The sequence below is a fragment of the Callorhinchus milii genome, unplaced genomic scaffold (assembly GCF_018977255.1).
Source record: "Callorhinchus milii isolate IMCB2004 unplaced genomic scaffold, IMCB_Cmil_1.0 Scaffold7, whole genome shotgun sequence".
Taxonomy (NCBI): Eukaryota; Metazoa; Chordata; class Chondrichthyes; order Chimaeriformes; family Callorhinchidae; genus Callorhinchus; species Callorhinchus milii.
Window position 1 is genome coordinate 5966359 of NW_024704748.1, and position 15690 is coordinate 5982048.

At 48.8% G+C, this 15690-nt stretch overlaps 1 protein-coding gene across 1 annotated transcript; it reads right to left on the reverse strand.

The window, feature by feature from the left end:
• Positions 1 to 902: 902 nt before the first annotated feature.
• Positions 903 to 11412, reverse strand: sh2d4ba (SH2 domain containing 4Ba). The gene is made up of 8 exons (XM_042336956.1): positions 11064 to 11412; positions 9305 to 9464; positions 8436 to 8565; positions 7485 to 7629; positions 6240 to 6459; positions 5645 to 5775; positions 1517 to 1737; positions 903 to 1049 (listed from the first exon to the last, which is right to left on the reverse strand). The coding sequence occupies exons 1-8, from the start codon at positions 11245 to 11247 to the stop codon at positions 939 to 941; spliced, it is 1302 nt and encodes a 433-aa protein (XP_042192890.1). The 5' UTR covers positions 11248 to 11412; the 3' UTR covers positions 903 to 938.
• Between the last annotated feature and the right edge of the window lie 4278 nt (positions 11413 to 15690).

A 15690-nucleotide genomic window follows, 5' to 3' on the forward strand; every position in this document is an offset into this window, starting at 1 on the left:
GCACAAATGAAAGTTGTTGTTGTTGCTGTTGTTATGAACCCGACCACTGGGCGGCACTGAGAGTTGTGTGTGTGGTTGGCACCCATGTGCAGATCAATTCTCCCATTCTGCAGGTAACTGCTGCCCTCGTGTGACAGAATGGGGGCAACTACACCCAATACTGAAGGTCTCACAGAACAGAGACAACCCAAGACCAAGTCCGGGATGGATATCGGTGACAATGGTAAGAAAAATTCAAGGCGAGGTTTGAAAACCTGTCTTTATCCAGCGAAAGGTGGGAATGTGGATTCCCCGACCGCAAACCGTTGTGAGTCCACAAATTTAATATCCGTGGCATGCGATACAGCACTTTTCTGTAAGATGCCTCAAGACATCTGAAAGCGCTTCACGGGATTCACTGTGAAGTGCTGTGACTGTGTATGTTGGGGGTGAATGCAGCAGTCAATTGGCGGCCAACGTGTGGGACAGCAATGTCCCACACACAGCCATAAAATGAGTGATCAATTCTGTCTGGGGGATTGTTGACCAGGACACCGGGAGAGAGAAACAACCTTCTCTTTTCCAACACTGCCATGGATGTTTGGCAAACAAGGACATTGATCAACAATGGAAGATGTTTGGTTTGACCGCAGGTGTGCGGGTGCGGGAGTGTAGGAGGACAAGGCGATGTTTGGTCACTTTTATCCCAGTCGGTGATAGAGAAACACACAAAGATTTGTTCCACGGTTTATTTTGTGTGTGAGCTTTTGAACACTGATCCCAGGTGTGTTAATGGTCGACCTTGTGGTGGAGTGAGGGCATTCGGGGTGTGTGTGAAGGGAGTGAGGCTTTTAGGGAGGTGTGTGGAGTGAGTGAGGGGTTAGGTGGGGAGTCGGTGTGGGGAGTGAGGGGGTTGGGGGGGGGGGTGTAGAGTCTGGGAACTGAGTCAGCAGCTCTTGTTACTGAGGCTGGCTCGGAGTCGGGAAGAGCTCACTGTAGTCCGGGGGACGCCTGGTTTGACCACAGGCTTCATGGAGGAGCTCATTGCCTGTGGTGGTGATAATCTCGTCCTGCAAAACAACCAACAATAATAATAATCCTTGCATTTAATATAGCGCCTTATCATGTCGTTGAGACGTCTCAAAGCGCTTCACAGGATATACTGTAAAGTGAATTGACTGTATGTTTTGTCGGCAAAACAAGGCAGCCAATTGTGTACAGCAGTGTCGCACAAATGGAATGACCAATTTTATTTGGAGGAATTGTTGGCCGGGATGCCGGGAGAGAGAAACTCCCTTCTCTTTTCTAATAGAGCCATGGGATCTTTAACATCCACCGGAACAGGCAGTCAAAAGAAGACACCTTTGACAGTGCAACACCCCCCAGCACTGCATTGGAGCGTCAACTTAGACTATTTGATTCCAAGTCCCGACGTGGGGATTGAACCCACAATCTCTGACTCAGAGGTGAGAGCGCTATAGTTTCCTATTGCTTTGTGTTTGCTCATATCGTCTTCTACCATCTCCTGACACCTCACCTTGTGAAAGTGGATGAGATCAGCCAGGGTTTCGTGACGAATGGGATCCACACCCAGGAAGCTGTAGAAGCCTCCGGAAGCGTCCACCGGGAAGTGTTTGAAGCCTGTCTGCTGGCGGTAGGAGAGGATGTAGCCCCAGATCCGCTCGCTCACCCGGGTCAGGAAGGAGCCCTCAGCCGTGTTCATCAGCAGCTCCTCGGCCTCTTGTCTGGAGATGATCCCTACAGCGCAGGACAGTCAGGCACATGGCGTCAATCACTGCATGGCCTCACATAATCAATGGTAACCAGTGTACACGCAATCGGTACCCATCCATCTACACACCTGCTTCCTGATATAGCCAGAGAGGTGCATGTCTATGCTGAGAGCAATACATTCAGTCCCAGTTGTCTCTTTTAATCCTTGCGTTTCATGCAGCATCTTTTTGACACCCTCCCTGCCCTTAATCCCAATCCCCTGCTCGGGTCCAAATCCCTGACTGTTCAGCGCCTTGGGACGTCCTCCAGATATGAAAGATGCTTTACAAATGTAATTTGTTGCTGCTGTTGTCTTAACACGTCGTTGAGACATCTCAAAATGCTTCACAGAATATATTGTGCATTTTGTGGACGAAACGCAGCAGCTAATTGCACACAGCAGTGTCCCACAAACATTCATGGATTGAGTGACCACATTTTGAAGGAGGAAGGGTTAAGGAATTTTGCCTAAAGCTTGGCCCCACCCGGGAATCGATTGTAAGGCGAGCGCACCAACCACTATGCTACGAGATTCCTATTGCTTCCTACATACTTCAGATATCCGTCTCGTTCCCTCTTGAAAGCTAAACTGGAACCTGCCTCGACCCACGCTCCCAACAGGACATCCCACATTCTCACCACCCTCTGTGTAAACACAGTTCTCCCCTTTGCTCCTCTGCTGATAGTCTTACATTGATGCCTTCTCATCACTGACTCACTGAATGTTGAGGGTAAAGGGAACTGGTGGAGAGTGAGGTTAGATCAGAAATTATAACATAACATGTAGGAGCAGACGAAGGCCATTCGGCCCTTTGAGCCTGCCCTGCCGTTCAATCATGGCTGATCTTCTAATCTAACTCCAACTAATACCATAACCCTGCCTTATCCCCATATCCCTTAATCCCTTTTGCAATAAGAAATATATCTATCTCAGTCCTGAATATGTTCAAGGACTGAGCGTCAACAGCCCTTTGGGGTAGTGAGTTCCATACATTCACCACCCTTTGAGTGAAGAAGTTCTTCCTCAACTCGTGAGAAAGGGCTGGCCTCTGATTTTAAGGTTGTGACCCCTGGTTTTAGTTTCTCCAACCAGGGGAAACAATCTTCCACTATCTACCCTATCATGCCCTTTGATGATCTTATAGGTTTCTATAAGATCCCCTCTAAGGCGCCTCAAGGTGCTGTTAATTAATTAATTTCTGACACTTGCAGAAACCCATCACTGTGCTTAAGAGAATCCAAACCAAACTGAGAATTCCATGTATCCCACCTACACGTGGAATTTCCAGAGAAAGATCGTTGGTGAGGGAAGAGGAGGTAGAGGGGTGATGACCTACCCTCCTGCCATCGACAAGCTGTTATATCACGCTGATACATTAGTTAATTGCCCAGAGGGCGAGACAAAGGGGAGCACAATATTTAGGGAGCAATAAAAGAGAGATTTATTATTTACAGTGAGCTGGTGCTGCAAGTGTGCATTTCTGTTTCCCTGACCTCTGCCAAGTCTGCTCATCTTACCTCCCATTTCCTCCACACAGTGAGACACAGGGAGCTCTCAAAGCTACTTTGTTAATTACGCTGCGTGTCAGCCTGGCTCAGTGGTAGCACTCTCGTCTCTGACTCAGTAGGTTGTGAGTTCGAATCCCACACTATGACTTGGAATCATAGTCTAAGCTGACGCTCCAATGCAGCGCTTGGAGGTGTGCTGCAATGTTGGAGGTGCCGTCCTTCAGATGAGATGTTAATCTGAGGTCCCGTCTGTCTGTTTAGGTGGATGTTAAAGATAACAGTAATAATCCTTGCATTTGATACTGCGCCTTATCACGTCGTTGAGGCATCTCGAAGCCCTTCACAGGATATACTGTAAAGTGGAGTGACTGTGTTTTGTGGGCAAAATCCCATGGCATTCTTCGAAAAGAAAAGAGAGTTTCTCTCTCCCGGTGCTGATACATACACAGTCACAATATACAAATACAGTCACACCATTTCACAGTGAAGCCTGTGAAGCGCTTTCCGATGTGATAAAGCACTTTACCAAATACAAGGACTATTATTATTGTTGTTATTATTATTATTATTATAATGCGTAGATAGACACACACACACATTCATAGACACAGACATACACACAAATACATATGCAGATACACAAACATACGTAGACACTCACATGCATACACATGGCTGAAGCTAAACTTGTGGAAACCAGAGATCTTTGGAAATGAATAATTTATGGATTCACCATCTAATTGAGAGTAAAGGGGGCAATTTGTGTGTGTGTGTGCATGTGTGTGTGTGTGTGTGTGCGCGTGTGGGCGGGTAGGGTTGTCTGTTGAGTGCAGTCGTTGGGGTGAGCTGAGCAGATCCTGTGGTTCAGGACATTGATGAGGGTTGTCACTGTGACACACAATGGTTACGGCTGATGTGAGGAGCAGCATTATGAGCAGTGACAGTCCGGGTGTATCAGGTAATCACTGACAGACATCCCATGACTGCCCCTGTCACTCACACGGCCCTGATAATTACATTGATTGCTCATCTCTTTAGCTGTCTTTTGTTTAGCGAGCTTCTTGTTTTGGTGATACGGCAGTCATCCGGCGATGATGTCCTTTTATCTCGCGCTCGCTCACTCGAGGGCCGCGGCAAATTAGCCGTTCACTGGCCGGCTTCTGATTGAAAGTCACTCGACTGACTATTGATCTCCTCGGTTGACCCCCACCCCTCTCCTCGCCTGCCCTCCCCTCGCCAACCGACAGTATACTGTATATCCTGTGAAGCGCTTTGAGGCACCTCAACGACGCGATAAGGTACTATATCAAATGCAAGGATTATTATTTTCTTTGACATCCACCCGATCAGGCAGATAGACCTTGGTTTAACGACTCATTCGAAGAGCGGCACCTCGATCATGCAACACCCCCCCCCCCCCCCCCCCCCACCCCAGCACTGCAATGGAGCGAACGTCAGCTTAGACTATGTGATTCCAAGTCCCATCGAGGGATCTGAATCCACACGTTTCTGACTCAGCACTACCACTGAGCCAGGCTGACACGCAATGTCATTAGCAAAGTAGCCTCGAGATCTCCCTGTGTCTCACTGTGTGGAGCGGATGGGAGGTAAGATGAGCAGACTTGGCAGAGGTCAGGGAAACAGAAATGTACACTTGCAGCACCAGCTCACTGTAAATAATAAATCTCTCTTTATTGCTCCCTAAATATTGTGCTCCCCTTTGTCTCGCTTTCCGGGGAATTAAATAATGCATCAGCGTAATGTAACAGCTTGTCAATGGCAGGAGGTAGATTAGCACCTCAACAAAGCAGGTTACACATCAGCTCACACACTGAGCTGTGTGCCGTCCGGCACGAAGGGCGTTATATAAATGTAAGTTGTTGCTGTTGCATTTCGTGGGCGAAACTCGGCGGGAATTTTTAGTCGATTGGCGGATCACCTTTGGGGGGAATTATCCCTCCAAAAAACATGTGGTCACTCACTCCGCGACTGTTTGCGGGACATTGCTGTGCACGATTGACCGACTGCCGCGATTCGCCCTTAGTATCCTGTATATTTCCGCGAAGCGATTTGAGGCGTCTCAATGACGTGACGAGTCGCTACATCAAATGGAAAGATTCTTATGTTTTTCAATCTCTGGCAGCAATCTGGCAGCACTGCACGGTTCCACCACCCCCCCGCGCCCCCACCTCCCCATACACACGCACACACACGAGCGCGCGCAAGGCAAGCTGGAGATAAAGATAATCGCAGAGATGAGATGTATGTTTAACCAGAATGTTATGTAGGCATCTGATCCCATCACATCTGCGCCCAGTGTGAGCCCCCGTTTCGCCCCCCCCTCCCAACCACCTCAACCACACCCCCCCCACCACCACCATACCATGAAACCAAGGTGCGACCACATTGCTGTCCCTCTCGAAAGCCGAGCGACGGGAGACCTGCTCCTCCTGGAACCACCTCACCACGGCCTCTCGAGACTCTGGCCGGAAAGAGCGCTCTCCCGTCCCTGTGCTGTGCAGAGAGAGAGCATCCCATTAAACAAGGCATTTTGCCCCACCCACTCCCCCGTAAATACTGCCGCCCCCTGTAAACACTGCCACCCCTCCGCCCCCCACCCCCATAAATACTGCCGCCCTCTGTAAACACTGCCCCCTTGCCCCCCAGCAGATGTTAAACCGAGGTCCCGTCTGCCATTAAAGATCCTGTGAAAAGATAGACTATAAAAGTTACAATAATATAAAAAGAGAAGGGAGATTCTCGCTCCATGGCTGTTTGTGGGATGTCGCTGTGCGCAAATTGCCTGCTGCTTTTCGGCCACAAAATATACAGTCACTGCACTTTACGGTAAATCCTGCGAAGCGCTTTGAGATGGCTCAGCATGAGATGTCGCGGTATCAAATGCCGGGATCATTAGCATTAAGACCGAGGACTTCCCTGGTGTCAGTCACACGATGTGCCGCAGTGTGTGCTGGTACCTGCTGGGGGCTGGAGGGGTAGGTGACCGGGCGCTGAGGGGTCTCGCAGGCTGCCCGTTGCTGAAGTTGGTGTTCTGATCCGCTGTCCTGTTCTGGAAGAGATGACTCAGGCCGGCCACCTTGCCTCTCTCGATGGCACGGAGAGATTGGCGATGGTATTCATCCCTCGCCCGCCGTGCCATGTGCTTCCTGTCCTCATCCGCGGCTTTTGACCTGCGTACTGCACGAGGCAGCAACACCGTACAACACAGGGTCAGCAGGTGTCTGACACAGAGACCGGGGTTTAGGGTGGAGGCTCTCACCCGGACACACATACTCACAAACACCTACACGTAGACACGCACACCGCACACTCACAAAGACATACAGGCATACACCCACTCACACAGACACATACAGACACGCAGATATTCACAAACACCCACAGTTGAACTGGCTCGAAGGTGACGTGTTCGGACCCTACATCAAATGCAAGGATTATTATTAACAATTAGTGTGAATTCTGATTCTAAAAGCTGCAATTTGACATTGTGCAGGATTTGCCTCTGCTTGACTGGCTCCGGCCTCCTGCTTGTCCCTCGTGACCTCCGTTCTATCATTGGTGACCCTGCTTTCAGCCCCGAAACTCCGAATCACTCTCCCTCTATCCCTCCGTCTTGCCCCTCTCTCCCCATCTTTAGGTCACGCCTGAAAACCTTCCTCTTCGACCGTGCCTACGGTCACCGCCCCACATCCACTTGCTCAGCACTGCCAAGTACCCTGGGATGCTACCCTGCGTGAAGGGAACTATATAAATGCAAGTTGATGTTGCTTGAGTCCTGTAGCTTAGTGGTTAGCGTGTTCGCTTCACAAGCGAGAGGACTTGGGTTTGATTCCCGGGCAGGGCAAAACATTGGGCCAGTTTCCTTACTCCACATGTCTCTGTTTACCTAGCAATAAGTAGGAACCCGGTTGTTAGTCCAGGGGTAATAATCCTTTCAAAAAAAAATTGTAATTTGGTCACTCACTCCATGACTGTTTGTGGGACACTGCTGTGTGCAATTGGCTGCCGTGTTTCACCCACAAATATACAGTCAATTCATTTTACAGTATATTCTGGGAAGAGCTGTGAGACGTCTCAAAGACGTGATAAGGCGCTGTATTATTATTACAAGGATTATTATTATTTATAATTAGAGGTAATTGTGATTATAAACGCAGTGATTTGCTGGTGATGGTGCGGGGTTTGCCTGGTGCTTTACTCACACATTTCCTCCCATTCCCGCTCGTCGCTTTCGCTTCGGCCCTGCTGATGAGCCTCCTTCAGGCTAATGTAGAGCTCGTTGGCTCGGATCTCCTCCTGACACCGGATCTCAGCTTCTCCTCGCTGTCTCTCCTCCTCCTCTCGTTTCTGGGGGAGTGAAAGCAGCGTTTGCTGAGGTCTTGCCTTTCTGTGCCTCCTTCAAGACGGGTCACAAGACCCTCCTCTTCGACTGTGCCTTCGGTCACCCTCCTACCGCTACCTTCCCTGCCCTCCACCCCTCCTGATCCCAACCACCAGTTCGGGTGCAGATCCCTGACTGTCCAGGGCCTTCGGACATCTTCCCAACGTGAAAGGTGGTGTGCAAATGTAATTTTTTGTTGTTGTCGTTGTCTTACCAGCTCTTCTTAAAGTCATCTCAATAATAATAACCAACTTTTTATTTTCCGTTAATCTCCGTATTTGTTCATCCTATTATTTGTTAAGCAATTGACTGCCTCGTTTCGCTCACAAAGTACACAAGTCAATCCACTTTACGATGTATTCTGTGAAGCGCTTCGAACCGTCTCAATGAGGCGCTGTACAATAATAATATTCCTTGTGTTTAATATTGCGCCTTATCATGTTGTTGAGACGTCTCAAAGCGTTTCACAGAATACACAATAAGGTGGAGTGACTGTATATTTTGTAGGCAAAACGCGACAGCCAGGTGTGCACAGCGATGTCTCGCCAACAGTCGTGGATTGAGCGACTACATTTATTTTTTTGCAGGGTTTATTACCACCGGAAAGTGATCTTCCAATCTGTTAACAACCGGGTTCCTACTTACTGCTAGGTAAACAGAGGTGTGTGGAGTAAAGAAACTTGCCTCAAGTTTCACCCCGCCTGGGAATCAAACCCAGGTCCTCTCACTAACCACTACGCTGCATGGCTCCACTAAGAAGTTTTAGACAAACCTTCAGCTCCTCCAGCTTGGCGGCTCTCCTGTCCTCGGCCTCCTCCCTCCACTTGCCTGCCACAAAGCGAGTTTTCTCCTTCAGCACGGCTTCCCGGAACTTCTTCCTAATCTCGGCTTCTTTCTCTCGCCTGAGTGGGAGCAGGGAGAGTGCGAGTCATTGACGCGGCCCAGGACCCCAGTCAGTGTGTCTCTCTCTAGTTTATTAGATTGCGCAGATTTCTTAACCTCATTTCGCATTTCCCCCACAAGTCTTAAATGATAAGACATGATTTCTTTTTATTGGTTTGCCAGTATGTGACAATTTTTATGTGTCGCTCTGACACACCGGGAAATCGTGAGGTAAAGGCTCACCAATCTGTAAAAAGATGGCTGAGCTGGGACTAGCTGACCCGTGTATCTGCCGTGTAGATGAAGGGAACAGAACCCCGGCAGGAACATTAGCCAGGTATACAATGTATGTGTATGGGTTTGTGTTTGTGAGGTTTCTAGGCGGATGTGAGCACATCCTGTGTGCTATGAACCTGCCCGGGCTCCCCACTAAGAGAGGTGGTGGGGGGTGGATAGGGAAGGGGTTGCAAGATCCCATTTGTATGAGATAAGCGTAAATATATATCAACAAATAAATATATATTTTTTTTAAAAAAAAAGCTCCCTCTACGCTGTCTGTCCTCAATCCCAGGTTAGAGGCAGATGATGGCTCTTGCATAGAAGCACATCATTTCATACATGGCCTGGCATTGCTCAGGCACCAGCCTGGGCTGGATGGAAAGCCAATTGCTTGGGATGAGAGTCTACCCTGAGAACAGAGATGGAATTAGTAATTTGGGATTTTTCTTTTATCTCCAGTGAGGTCAATCAATCACCTACCACTTTGCCAGGGCTTCTTGCTGAGCCTGTTGCCTTGCGCTCTTGGCCATGATCTCCTCGGTAATTTGCTCGTAAGGCTTGTCTCCGGGAGCTTCCCCCATGATCCAGACCCAAACCTCATTATCCTTCCCATGGAGCCACTCCACACGTCTGCTGCGGGCTTTCAACAACAGGAAAGGTTAAAACACGAGTAGAAACCCTCATCTTCGATGCAAAATGCCAGCCTGGCTCAGTCGTTCGCACTCTCGCCTCTGAGTCGGAGGTTTATGGGTTCAAGCCCCCCACGTCGGGACTTTGAGCTCACAGTCTAGACCGATGCTCCAGTGCAATGCTGGGGGAGCGCTGCATTGACAAAGGTGCCATCCTTCAGGTGAGACCTTAAACCAAGGCCCCGTCTGTGCCTGTTCAGGTGGATGTTAAAGATCCCATGGGGCTATTCGCAAAGAAAAGGCAGTCTCGCTCTCCCGGTGACCTGGCCAACAATCCCCCTGAATAAAAATGTGGTCACTCGCTGCATGGCTGTTTTGTGGGACATTGCTGTGCGCAATATGGCTGCCACGTTTTGCTCTTAAAATACACAGTGTACTTTATGAAGAGCTTTGAGACTTCTCAACGATGTGATGAGGCGCTATATCAAATACAAGAATCATTATTATTAAGCACTTTGACTTAATAAGAATATTATTATCCCGTGATAGTGACGGGAAGAAAGGCGGAGCAGGGGGTAAAGGTGCCGTACATACACCTAACAGTTACCTAGAAAGTCCCTTACACAGAGGGAGCATATGCTCCATGGGACGCCGTGCGTTGTGTGAATGTAACTACTCCGTGCTCGTGTGTACTGGCCACTCATTGATCGACATCACTGGATTGATCAGTACCAGATTGTAACAGACACATCCTTAGTTTTGTGAATAATTCACCTGCTGAACCTGGGGTTGTTTACTGAGACTTGCTCAGCTGTGTGTCAGTGTGAGTGAGTGCAGAAGCCTGTGAGTGCAGGTGGATAAACAACCCTCACAGTGTACTGAAAACAACTCCTGTCCATCTGAGTGGTCCCACTTCCAAATCTCAGCTCTCCACCGTCCAAAAAAACCCCAATTCCCTCTTAGATCTGTCCACATTCACCTACTCCTGGGTTAACCACACTCTGTTTAATGGTTTCATCTACACTTTGCAATATATCCTGTGAAGCGCTTTGAGACGTCTCGACGGCCTGATAAAGCGTTATATCAAATGCAAGGATTATGATTATTATTATTCAGCACTATGACTCCCAGCAATGCAAAGAAGTGTACTATGGTGATGTTAGTAGATTATCTAAGGCGTGAGCACACCTTGCTCATTGTTGGTGCCTCCAACCCTGCATCTTCCAGCCCTTCACTATCACAACAATCCCGTATATTGACTATTTTTGGGGGGCGAAATGCGGCAGCCAATTGCGCACAGCAGTATCCCCACACACAGTCGTAGATTGAGTGACCAAATTTGTTGGGGAGGAAAGTATTATGACCCCGGAGAGCGATCCGCCAATCGACTAGCAACCGGGTTCCTACTTATTGCTGGGTAAACAGAGGCTTGTGGAGTAAGAAAACTTGCCTAAAGTTTCATCCCGCCTGAGAATTGAACATGGTCCTCTCGCTTGCGAGGCGAGTGCTCTAACCAATACACTACAGGACTCCACAATGAAGATAATCCCAGGATTGTCTGCTCCCCTCCCCTCTCGCGTGTGTTGTTAATAAAGAGGGTTTGTCATTACCTGCCTTTGGATGTGTCTGGTTGCTCTGTACAATGGTGAGTTGACTCTCCAACCTCTCTTTCTCCGTCCACCTCCTCACCTGCTCCTCCCTCATCTTATAGAACAGGATCTGTTTCTGGTCGTCGTTCAGTTCTGCCAGTAAGTCGGGGTCGATGTACATATCTCGCAGGATTTGCTGAAGCATCTCGAGTCAACTGGCTGCTCTTCGCTCACCTGTAAATGGAGCTCGACTGTGTGTCTCTCCTCCCCCACCACCACTCCTCCCTCGTGTCTCTGACTCCTGTGTCTCTGCCCCCACCACTCCACCCCCACGCAGCCCTCAGTGAAATTTCCTCTGCTCCATGCTCTCCCTCCCCCTCTCCACACGCCCCCACCCTAAGCAATGCACTCGCTCATGGTGTGAGGAGAGCACAATGTCCGTCTATAAGCCACGAACGATGATCACGCTGAGAGTCACTCAAGCAGTTGCTGTGCCCGGGGAGGGCGGGCAGGGGGAAGAGGCTGAGACCGGGGGTGAGGTGAGGTGAGGGGAGTGGGAAGAGGTTCCAATCTCACATGCCTTCCCAAGGGATCGCTATTCTGCCAGGTAACTGTCTCCTGAGTCGTGGGCTGCACCTGGCTCGGTTTCATTTTCCATTGTGAGGCAGTTTGTGTATGTGTGTGCGATGTCATAGTGAGCGTCCTTGTAAATACACCTGCACATTGTAGCTCAGGTTTGCAAGCGCTGCCCCGCCATACATGCACATACACGCACACACACACACCACCAGCCTCTATTATCGACAGATGGCAGTGAAACTGAGCCTAAGCTCTCGTAGGAACACGGAAACGAGAGTGATAATGATAATAACGATCCATTAACTTGATATAGAGCCTTATTGCGTCATTGAGATGTCTCAAAGCGCTTCACAGAATATACTTGCAATGTGGATTGAACGAGTATTTTGTACACAAGCTGCAGCAGCGAATGGCGCACAGCAGTGTCCCGTACACGGTCGTGGAGTGAGAGAACACATTTTTTTGGGGGAAAGGTTATTTTTCAATCAAAAGCGATCCGCCAATCGACTAACAACCGGGTTTCATCTTACTGCTGGGTAGACAGAGGTGTGTGGAGTAAAGAAACTCGACTAAGGTTTCTCCCTACCCAGGAATCGAACCCGGGTCCCTCTCGTTTGTGAGGCGAGCGCACTAACCATTATGTTAAGGGACTCCATGATCTGAAGGTGAGCAAAGAGAGGATTATAGGAGATCAGCGGAGAAAACAGTTGCTGCTGTTCACAGACAGGTATGAGTTGTGTGACTGATCAGAAGGGATGAGTCAGATCCAGACAGAGGAGGATTTAATAACAATAATCCTTGGTTTTGATATAGCGTTTAATCATGTAGTCAGGACGTCTCAAAGCGATTCACAAGATATATTGTAAAGTGGATTGATTGTGTATTTTGACTGCGAATTTAGCAGCCAATTTGTGCACAGCAGTGTCCCATAAACAGCCACGAGTGACCACATTTTATTCAGGGGGGTTGTTGGCCAGGACACCAGGAGTAAGAAACTCCTTTATCTTTTCCAATAGAGCAGTGGGATCTTTAACATCCACCTGAACAAGCAGACGGAACCTCGGTTTAATGTCTTCATGCAAAAGATGGTTCCTCTGACAATGCAACACACCACCAGCACTGGAGCGTCAGGTTGGACTGTGTGATTCCGGGTCCTGACGTGGGGGCTCGAAACTGAAGTTTCTCTAGAATTCTACAATCGGGGGGAGAGAAGCCAAAAGAGAACTCAGTTGCTTCGTAAATTTACTTTGCTTTGAATTAAAGATGCTTTTGGGGAGTTTGCAGAATCCGATGATTCCCAGCCATTTCTCTGCATGGGGTTCGGATTCCATCATACTGGGTTTGTTGGCTGCTCATTCTTAATACCCTGTGATCCCACAAAATATACAGTCAATTCAATTTACAGCATATTCTGTGAAACGCTTTGAGACGTCTCGAAGACGTGATAATGAGCTTTATCAAACGCAAAGATTATTATTATATTATTATTCCCACAGAATGAGGGAGCAGCAAACTCACTAACAGTACAACTGCTCTTCATTGGAATGGAACGCACGACCAAAAGGGAAAAGTGATGGTTTGTTTGCTGTGAAACATTACTGAAGTGTCAACAAGTCAATGTGTCACCAAGTCACCTAACAAACTGGAAATGCGTTGCGATACTTCCTTATGGGTACATGGTCAATGTTTCACCTCAACCTGAGGTGAAGAACCATTCAGTCCTCTATCCTGTTCCTGCTCCCTTCACACCTGTTGCAAATAATAATAATAATCCTTCCATTTGATAAAGCGTCTTATTACCTCATTGAAACGTCTCAAAGCGCTTCACAAAATATGCTGTAAAGTGAATTGACTGGATATTTTGTGGGCGAAATTTGGCAGCCAATTGCGCACAGCAGTGTCCCACAAGAGTCATTGATTGAATGACCAAGTTATTACTGTTTCATTCTTTTTTTTAGGAGTTTATTCCCCCAGAAAGTGATCCACCAATCAACTAATAAACGGGTTCCTACTTACTGCTAGGTAAACAGAGGTGTGTTGAGCAAGGAAACTTTCCTAAGGTTTCGCCCTTGCCAGATCCTCTTGCTTGCGAGATGAGTGTTCTAACCACTATACTATGGACTACACCATCAATGAACTCCAATGGTAAATACAAGAGAAAGGTCCAAAGGCTCAACCCCAGGTATATTCTCATCACCTCTTACATATCTCTGGTCGTGGGCTTCAATGAGGCATTCACTGACCGGTCAAACACTCCTCTCTGCCCGTATCCAGCTTGAAGGCATCTGCCAGGCTAAAGTCCAGAGCACAAAAAATATCCATTATCCACTGTGTACCTGACTTGGGAGTATGGACGGACAGTGTAGAGGGAAGCTTTACTGATTCTCTAACCCTGACCTGGGAGTGTGGCCAGACAGTGTAAAGGGAGCTGTGGGTCTCTAATCCATGCTGTCACTGACCTGAGATTGTGTTAGTGAAGGTTGGAAAGGGGAACAGTTCTCTTCAGCTTGACGGACACAGCATGAAAGCTAATGTGGTGGTGATGGAGATGATGAGAACAAGAAGGATAAAGAAATAGTAGAAAGTAATAGTGTGTTTCAGCCACTTCACATCCTGGACATCAATGACCTCTGTGTCTTCACCATTCACCGCTTTCATCCCATAACACAAGCCTGTGACGTAGCTGTAGGCTTTCTTCACGAAGTTCACCCTGTCTATGAGAGAGACACACATTGTGTTGGCCTGCTGAAATACCGCCCCCACTTTACTGCAGGTTTTGGTGAAGCAGCAGCAAGTGGCGGTACAACGAGCAAACAGCCCCCTGACCTGTCTGCACTCGGTGTTCACGTTGGAGTAGACCCCCTTGAGGTGGTCGATCTCCCCCGAGACTTGGGCGCTCACATCCCTCAGCCGTTTGCAACCGTTCACAAAGCTGTCGACCTTGCTCTTGGCTTTCTTATACTCGGGGATCAAGCTAGCCATTGTCACAGCCGGGAAATCACCGTATTGCCGATGCTGGAAAACCACCTCTCGATCCGGAAAATGACTTCTCGATCCGGAAAATCGCCTGTCACTGTGGAAAATCGCCTTTCGATCTGGAAATTTGCCTGTCGATCCCCCAAATCATCCGTTGATCCAGGAAATCACTTCTCGCCAAGGAAAATCACCCGATGCTCCGGAAAATTGCCAGTCGAACCAGCATATCACCTATCCATCCGGAAATCCAGTGATGGACAGTGGGACCAGCTGACCGCAGAGCTGAGACGGGCTAAAGTCTCTTTAGCCTCAGGCACGGAGCTGCCTCGCTCTTGTTATTCTCTCCTCGTCGCCCATGTCGAGCTGGCTGGTGCCTCCCAGCAATGGGGCCTGAAGGGAGATGGCTGTCTGCGGTGCTGAAAGGCAAAGGCAGACCCTGGTGGAATGGAAATCACAAGCTGCCACGAAACAAAGCAAGCGGAGCCGGGTCACAGCGTTCTGTTGCTGTGGTTACACCAGCTACCCGATTCCATTGGAATAACAACAGCTTGCAGCTCAGTGACGTCAGAGCAGCGAGCAGCCCCTCGTGTCACACCAGACAGGCAGACAGCCTACATCACGGCCATCACGGCGTGTTTAGGGGGGTCTCTGGGTCAGACACGCAGGGCCTGATGCGGGATCAAGATCTGCAATGTGCATCTCCATCCAAAACTGAACAGAGATGGCCCACCCATTATCCCCCAACCCTCAGCCGCCCCTGTTCTTGTCAGGCTCTGCTATCTGCCAGCGTCCCACTGGATTGATTGTAAGATCCCTTGAAATCCTCCCAGTCTCACCTTTGTAATGTCCTCCAGTCCCATTTTCCTGGCCTTGCCCTCTACTCTACAGTCTCCTGCTCTCGCCTCACTTCCTCTGTCTCACCACTGGTGGCCAAGCCTTCAGCCACACTGCCCCCACTTCCTAAGAGCTTGGAAGCACTCTCACCTCAGAGTCAGAAGATTATGGGTTCAAGCACCATGTTGGGACTTTGATCTTGCTATCCAGGCTGACAATCCAGTGGAGCATTGCATTGTTGGAGGTGCCATCCTTCGGA

Bases quoted from the DNA above. Each gene is read 5' to 3' on its own strand.
- sh2d4ba (XM_042336956.1), bottom strand. From the start codon at position 11,247: ATGCTTCAGCAAATCCTGCGAGATATGTACATCGACCCCGACTTACTG. The intron at 6,460-7,484 runs GTGAGTAAAGCA...TGCCTCGTGCAG, and splicing joins GCGGGAATGGGAGGAAATGT to TACGCAGGTCAAAAGCCGCG. The intron at 1,050-1,516 runs GTGAGGTGTCAG...GTTGTTTTGCAG, and splicing joins ATCTCATCCACTTTCACAAG to GACGAGATTATCACCACCAC.